The sequence below is a fragment of the Panthera uncia genome, assembly GCF_023721935.1.
Source record: "Panthera uncia isolate 11264 chromosome A3 unlocalized genomic scaffold, Puncia_PCG_1.0 HiC_scaffold_12, whole genome shotgun sequence".
Taxonomy (NCBI): Eukaryota; Metazoa; Chordata; class Mammalia; order Carnivora; family Felidae; genus Panthera; species Panthera uncia.
Genome location: NW_026057579.1, coordinates 28,168,488 through 28,176,692, shown reverse-complemented (window position 1 = coordinate 28,176,692; position 8,205 = coordinate 28,168,488). Strand labels below are relative to the sequence as shown.

The window sequence follows — 8,205 nt, the reverse complement described above, 5'->3', positions numbered from 1 at the left end:
CTGCGCTCTGTTGATGTAGGGCTAACCAAACTCTCGCATGCAGACTGGGGCAAGAATATGGATGCTACCCCGCTTAATCCTCATGAAAGGCCAATTTATTTTTTTTAACGTTTATTTATTTTTGAGACAGAGAGAGACAGAGCATGAACGGGGGAGGGTCAGAGAGAGAGAGAGGGAGACACAGAATCTGAAGCAGGCTTCAGGCTCTGAGCTGTCAGCACAGTGCCCGGAGCGGGGCTTGAACTCACGAACCGCGAGATCATGACCTGAGCCGGAGTCGGACGCTCACCCGACTGAGCCACCCAGGCGCCCCATGAAAGGCCAATTTAAAGATGAAGACATTAAGGCTCAGAGTGGCTGTCTCGGTTACCTGATCCGGCAGAACTCGCTGGCCTGTCTGGCTTCAGAGCTCGGTGCTTTCCACCATTCAAGGCAGCCAGCAGATACTATGCAAGGTGCCGGGATAATGTGGGCAAGGTTTCTTCCACTCAAGGACTGTTACCCTCGTGAGGAGAGTTACACATAACAGGACCCCCGATAAAGAAAGCAAGTGGATTGTGCAAGCTGGCGGCAGGCTGTATGCAGTCGGCGGAGACTTGCAGGGGAAAGGCAGGATTGGGGAAAGATCAACATTCCTTTCTGGAGTCTCCAGCTGATCTTTGAGGAGAGGATTTGAAGCAGAAAAGAAAGACTTTCTAGGCCAGAGGCAGCAGTTTCTGGAAATGGACTGATAGGGGCTTATCGCCGATCACTATTTACACACAAGGAAACCGAAAGGGCCCCCCCTCCCCCGGGGCAGATATTAAGGTGGACCTGGGTGGTCCTTGGAGCTATAGAGAGTGTCATCAGCATTGAAGGAAATTGAAATTAGCAAGAATCAGTGGGCAAATCAACCATTTATTATGTAATCACTTGAAGAGGAGGTCTGAAAAACGTAGTGGATGGTGGACACACCCAAATGAAGTCCCGGAGACTGGAAAGTAATTCCAGAGAAAGACGACCGGGGTGTGGAAGTCTGCTCCATCTGAGGGGCAATGCCAAATGCATGCGCAGAGGGGCTGTGCAGTCAGGATTCCCTGCAGCCCTCCCAGGCTCCTGGGAAGACCGGGTTCCCCTCCGCGCAAGCCCTTGAGTTTCCAGAGTGCCAGCCTACGGGCCTCACCCATCCCCAAGGTGCCTGGCCCTGAGCAACCTACCTGCCTCCCAGACAGCATTCCTGTCTTGCCTTTTTACACGGAGAAAACAGGTAAATGGGGATTTCAGTTGTACAGCAGCAATAGCACCTTCCTTCCACAAAGTTCTTTGCAGCTCGCGGAGCATTTTCATGCACCCCGGTTTTGCTCTTTCCCCAAGGCTCTGTAATATACGAAGCCTGAGAAAAGGCTTCCCGGGGGAGGGGGCTGTCTGAGCTGCCTCAAAACCAGGGAGAGTGACAGTCTGTGAGGGGAGCGCAGGGCCTGTTGGATACTTCTCATTTTCTAAATCTGTCATTCAATTACTGGCATTCAATGAGGATCATTCTTGTTTTAAACACAATTGTGCCAATAACACTCTCCACCCCAAAACCCTCTCATTGCTGGATCTCCAACTTTCCTCCAGCCTCAGAAGTAAAAAAAAAAAAAAAAAAAAAAAAAAAAAAAAAATCTGTCTTGCCTTGGGCACATGCAACATCGTGTACTTTAAATGGCTTTGGCTTGTTTGAGTTTAGTCCTAATTAAGCCACTGCCCATTTTGTCTCCTCTTGGTCTCCTTGAACCCCCTCTCAGTGGACTCAGCGTGGTACCAGTTTGGTCTGAAAGACTGCCAGCAAGCCTGGGAAACAAAAGAGAATTTTGGGACCGACTTTAGGCTTCAGGAGAGGATCCTTTACTCCCACCCCCCGCCCCCCAAAATGATTAGCTTCATGATTAGCTGTCCTGGGAGTAACAAAACAATTTTTTTTTGAAAAAACAAAAACAAAAACAAAAAATTAAACTGGCTCTTCATCCCACCGGTTTAAATACAAAACAAAACATAAAAGTAGGAGGAAAGTTTCTCCCTCTACCTGTCTGATTCCATTCTTCAAAATAAACCACTCTTCGCAACGTGCTGCACATTTCGCCCAATGACCGGTTACGGGTTTGTGTTGACCCATCTAAGTGTCCGAATATTCAAGCTGCCAGGCACATTGACCCATACTTTGCTCATTTTCCTTCCTACACACGGATATTTCCTTAGCCGTTACCTATAGATCTGATGCATTACTTTTAGCGACTGCCTATTATTCGACCATTCCCCTATTGATGGGCATTGAGATTATTTTCAGTGTTTTTGTTCCGGGCAAAAATCCTGCAACACGCATCTTCGTGTACCTATTTTTGTTTTATTATGTCTTATAAGATGGAAGAGTGGGATTGCTTTTACTTGTCGGGGCTGGAACATCAGCCCTGGAGGAGAGGCCCCCACCCCCTCCTCAGCCTTGCCAACACTTGGGCCAATCTGCTAGACCAAAAAATGTTAATCTCCTTGAGATTTCATTTGCATTTCCCTGACTACTAGTGAAGCTGAGCATCTTTTCATATGTTTATGAACAATTTGCATTTCCTATTCAGTGAATTACCTACTCTTATCCTGGACTACTACTATCTGGCTGTTTTTCCTATTCAATGTGTAGGAGCTCTTTGAATACACGGGATATACTTTTTTCTCTTATAGACGAGGCAAGTATTTTCTGTCACACTGTAGTCTTTTGACTTCGTTCAGGGTGCACTTTAACTATCAATTTTAATTTTTATTGGTAGTCAAATATAGTCAATTTTTCCCTCCTTGTTTCTGGGCTGTCTCAGAAAATAATCTTTATTTTCTTCTTATACTTTTATAGTCTTTTTTCTATTTAAATCTTCAATGCAGGCTTTTCTTTCTTGTCTGTTTGTTTGTTTTTCTTCCCCCTTTGGTTTGGTTTTGTTGTTGTTGTTGTTGTTTGTTTGCTTTCTGTTTTGCGATTGGGTAAGGCAGAGATCTGGATTTCCTATATTCCAGATGAAGGGTCAGGGATTTAAGAGGATTTAACCAGCAATAAAATGACGCAATTTTTTGTTTCGGAGTGGGGAGAGACCCAGTGAAGTTATTAGGAGAAACTGTGGTCCCTGAAGCTGGACCCAGAGGAGACCCTTAACTTGTGATCAGGAAAAAAATATCTCGACATCGCGGAGATCCTCGTCAGTCGTGAGGCTGGACCCTTGTGAATGTGTGTGGGGTTTGTTTTGTTTTTAATGAAGGGATTTACAGGCCAAAACATTGTCCTCCCTCAAAAATCTCCTTATTTGTAAACCCAATCCTGTGTATCACTCTGTGCAATCCGTTGGTCCACTTTAGAAGTGTGTCTGGCTGAGTCCATGGTGAGGTTTGTGACTCATCTGTGCCCTGACTTGGGACAGAGTAGATGTGTGCTGAAGCAAACCCTGTCTTCGAGGCCATCTGAAGATTTTATTTAATGTGCGTCCACACAGCCTGAGAGCATCGCAACATTTGAAAAATGCTCTACAAGCAGGCTAGGAAGCAGCAGCCGCAAGGTTTCTGGGCGGACAAAGTCTTTTATCTTTCCACTTGCAAATGAAGGCACCAATAAATACTTGTTGAATTTTATCATTCTGTTAACCTTCAAATTCAGACTTGTCAGTAATTACTGGTTTGCATTAAAAGGAGGAGATAGAGATTGAGGTCCTGGAAGGATACCTGATTTGCTGGGTCTCTTGTCTCCTTGTCCCCTCTTTTTCTGTTTGTTTGTTTGTTTGTTTGTTTGTTTTTTCCATTCTTTTTTAAGTCAAGGGAGAAAGACAAATGGCCTGCTGAAGGGCACACGTCTGGTGAGAGAGGACAAAGGTAGGACTTTTAAACGTAGTAAAGGGGGGCCACATTGGCCTATTTTAAGTGTCCTCTCATTTTGGTAAAATGGTAGGGCAGGCAATTCTGAGTGCTTTTTCTGGGCACTGTGGCTGCTGGGGGCCCGAAGAAAGTTCTCGAGTGACACTCATTTTTCTCTCCTACTGTTGCCAATAAACGGAAACTATATTGGAAGAGGTGGCCACCTTAGGACTCATTCTGGGATCTCTGCCTTTGAACAGATCATCAAGGACTTACTGTAGTCAGGTATTATTACCGTAGACAGGTAATTTGCTTTGCCTCCGACAAGGCCTGTCTTTCAAGGAGCTCACAGGTCTAGTGAGGGAGGCACAGCCTGTCGCCCCCACCTGCAGCCCCCCGAAGGAAGTGGGCATTAAACAAACATTCCCAGGCATATATAATTACAAATGGCAGTAAGTGCTCTGGAGGAAAATCCAGAATGCTTGCAGAGAATACAGCAGGGGGGCTTGGTTTAGATTAGGGGGTTAGGGAAAAGCAGAAGTGGGGGTGGTAAAAGCTTTTGCAAAGGTGAGGTGTTTTACACACGTGAAGGAAATAATAATAATAGAGGTGCCTGGAAGGGGCAGCCCATCCTCATTCATGGGCCACTTCCTAGAACTCTGGGAATTCGCCTCTCTCCCCAGAATTATGTAGGCATCCAGGGTAAGGGTGGGAAGGGCCTTCACAAATGCTAATATGTGTGCATTTTAGGGGCTGTCCCCTGACCCCCGCATCCTCAGCCGTGATTAGTTTGAACGCTGGGGTGAATGGCCGGAATGAGTCGCATTTCCAGTTTGGGAAAAGGGAGACCGAGAAGGTTTGCCACTCCAATCAGGGGGCCAGGTTCCCCCACCCCAAAACCACCCAGGGAATGCTTTCCAAGGGAAAATTCCACCTCATGAGGTATTTGGTTGTGAAGAGGGCTGCCCAGGGGAATCCGGGTTTTCCCTGGGGAGTTTTGGGGTAGCAGCAATGATCTCTGATTCCCCGTCTCCCCCAAACACCTGTGCGGATAGCTTGACCAGAATCGTGAGGATTTGACCATGGCGGTGGGATGAGACGGTAATGCTGCCGGATGGGGGGGTCTCCATTTCCCTGGAAACCTCATCGGGTACTACCTGTACCTGCAGACGCTCACTAGGTGCTGGGCACTGTTCTAAGCTCCTTTATAACGCTCCTTCTCAAAACAACCCTGTGACCTAAGCGCCATTACCAACTCCCAGTTTCACAAATGAGGGAACTGAGGCACAAAGGAGCCAAGTAGCGACAGCAGCCTTTCTTTTTGTCTCCAACAATTTGCAGTCAAGGGTTTTGAGCCAGGAGGTTTGGTCTCCAGGAGGTGGGGACCACTACTTCTATGTGAACCTCATCAGCCTCCCCATAATTCGGGAAAATACTAGCTTTGCAAAAGCTAATTTGGGAGCCCGTGGGGGCAGGTCTTAACGCTCTTTTCCCTCGGAAGCCGCCCCGCGCCGCCACCCCCTGCGCAGTGGGGAGGGCTGGTGACAGTGCCGCGGGGGGGGGGGGGGCGCGGCGGGGTGGCCCTACTCCAGCCCCGAAGACCAGACCCAGCAACTCCGCTTTCTTCTCGGTCTCCGCGAGGTGTCGCCTTCGGCCGAAGAAACCACGGCGGCGCCACCCTCGTAGCCTGAAGTTATTTATTTATTTTCAAACAAGGGGGGCGCCCCTCTCCTTTCAATTCAAAACTAGAAACATCCTGCGGTCTCGTTTCTAAATGGGCGCGTCCTCCTCCTCCCATTTTGCACCCTCGGTCTAGCCTCCCTTCGAGATTACACGAGCAACCCCAGCGCCAGGCCTTGCTCGACGTTGGCCGTCGCGCTCAGCCGAACACAAACGCAGTCAGGGCGGGGGCTGGGATCGGAGCCTCGGCTCCCCCACCCCCGCCCCCCCACCCCCCAGTACACACCCCCGGAGCCCTCCGGAAAGAAATATTTTAATGCCAAGCAACTGCCAGGCCCGCAGGGTGGGTGCTGCATTGCACCGCTCGGCGCGCAGCTGGTTCGCACAGTGCACCGGGTGCAAGCCCGGGGGTCTAAAAGCGAGGGAGGAGCACACCCCGGGCTTTCCCAGCTTTGCAGCCTCCTCTCTGCAAAGAAGAAAAGCGAGTGGCTTTTGGCGCGAAAGCCTTGGCGCCTCCCCTGATTTTTATGGAAATCAAGAGGGCGGGGTAAAGCCGCTTTCCTCTGCCTTTCTCCCTCCCCCTTGTCTGTGCCGCAGCCCCCTTCTCTCCCCGCCCCCCGGGTGTGTCAGATTTTTCAGTTAATAATATCCCCCGAGCTTCAAAGCGCAGCCAGTGACAGTCATCTGTCTGGACGCGCTGGGTGGATGCGGGGGGCTCCTGGGAACTGGGTTGGAGCCGAGCTAGCGCTAGCCAGGCGCAAGCGCGCACAGACTGCAACCACCCGAGGACCACCACCCCCAGGCCACCCGGAGACCCCCGCTCAGAATCGCCTCTGGATCCCCGGCAGCCGGCGGGAGGTAAGGAGCTGGGGTTGCAAACTGCCCGGCGGCCCCCGGGTGGCGAGCGCGGCGGGAAGGCAAGCCCCGGACGGGATCGCGGCTCGCGCACAGGGCGCTCGAGTATACTCGGGGGACTGTTGCTGCTTCCGAAACAAAACCATCTCGGGGTTTTCCCTGAAAAGCCAGTTCCAGCCCCGAAGGCACCCCGGGTGGAAGAGACCCGCCCTAATCCTTTTTACAGCCTTTGCCAGGAGGGGTGTAATGGCTTCATCGGAAAGAATTTCGCCCTTCTCTAGAACATTTATCCGTGTTTGAGCTGACGGAGAACGGGTGCGTCTCGACCCCGAAGCTGGGGTTCTCCAAAGGGTGCCCCTGGAGGAAGAAGAGAGGGGGGTTAGGGCGAGGCCGCCGCGGTGGTAATCTGGGTCACGACTGCTCCAGCCCCGAGGAGACGCGGCTCTCCCGGGAACCCTGCACCATTCCCGGGGAACTGGGGTTCAGGCTCTCCCCTCTCCCAGGAAGAGGACGTTGTGGGGGGTTTGTAAGAGTGGGGGTGGGGTTAGAGAGGTTCAAAATAAGCTATTGGCAGGACTCTGCTTGCAGCGGATGGATTGCTGAGGGGCGTCTGTTCTAATGGGGGGGGGGGTTTGGGTGCCCGTCGTTGGGTCTCAGTCGAGAGAAAGGCGTTTTCCCTTTGCAAAGTTTCCTAAACCCCCCGCTACCTTTTGCACTCCCGAGGTTGCAATTTTACAAAGGAGAGACTGAGGGTACTCCAGATCATCTGGCCGGTAGCTGGGTTGGAGCCTCCGGCTTCCTTTTGAGCAGCTGGACCTACATGGTGCAACTGGGTTGTCGGGGAGCTGGAGAGAGCTAGGATTCTGCAGCCTTGAGCGGCCCCCTCCCCCAGGCACTGCCGAGTGAATGAAATGGCAGTTTCCAAAGTTGCAGAGCCACACCACCACCCCCCGCATCTGCATGCCCCCTCCCACCCCCTGTCGTAGACAGCTTGTACACAAAAGGAGGGAGGGAGAGAGCGAGAGCCAGAACTTCCTCCACCTTCGGGAGCACCAGGCGGAGTGGGGGGCTTGCAGGGGAGACTGACGAGCCGGGTGAGAGGGGGCGCCCACTGCCCCCCCCCCCCCCCCCCGGCCTCCCTTCCCCCCCCCCCCCTGGTCTTTCTGTCGGTTCCGGTGTGGGGGGTTGGGGGGGGGCCCCCCCCCCCCCCCCCCCCCCACATTAGGCTTCGCTTGCCAACTCTCTCCTGGTGTGTCTGTCGGTTGCAGTGTCGGAGATTGGCGCGGGCCCCCGCCCTCCGCGCCCCCCACGGGAAGGAAGCACCCCCCTAACTAAAAGGAGCGTAGCGGAAAGAAGCCCTCATTCGCCGGCCAGGAGGCGAGCCGATGCCGAGCTGCACCGCGTCCACCATGCCGGGGATGATCTGCAAGAACCCAGACCTTGAGTTTGACTCGCTGCAGCCCTGCTTCTACCCGGACGAAGATGACTTCTACTTCGGCGGCCCCGACTCGACGCCCCCGGGGGAGGACATCTGGAAGAAGTTCGAGCTGCTGCCCACGCCCCCGCTGTCGCCCAGCCGTGCCTTCCCGGAGCACAGCCCCGAGCCCCCGAACTGGGCCACCGAGATGCTGCTGCCCGAGGCCGACCTGTGGGGTAACCCGGCCGAAGAGGACGCGTTCGGCCTGGGGGGCCTGAGCGGCCTCACCCCCAACCCGGTCATCCTCCAGGACTGCATGTGGAGCGGCTTCTCGGCCCGCGAAAAGCTGGAGCGCGCCGTGAGCGAGAAGCTGCAGCACGGCCGCGGGCCGCCCGCCGCCGGGCCCGCAG

At 53.0% G+C, this 8,205-nt stretch overlaps 1 protein-coding gene across 1 annotated transcript in view; it reads left to right on the top strand.

Moving 5' to 3' along the window:
* Positions 1 to 6,155: 6,155 nt before the first annotated feature.
* Positions 6,156 to 8,205, top strand: part of MYCN (MYCN proto-oncogene, bHLH transcription factor) — a 6,128-nt gene continuing 4,078 nt past the window's right edge. The window contains 2 exon segments of the mRNA XM_049652500.1: positions 6,156 to 6,316; positions 6,319 to 6,381. Of these exon segments, the coding sequence (XP_049508457.1) occupies positions 6,229 to 6,316; positions 6,319 to 6,381 (151 nt within the window). The 5' untranslated portion in view covers positions 6,156 to 6,228.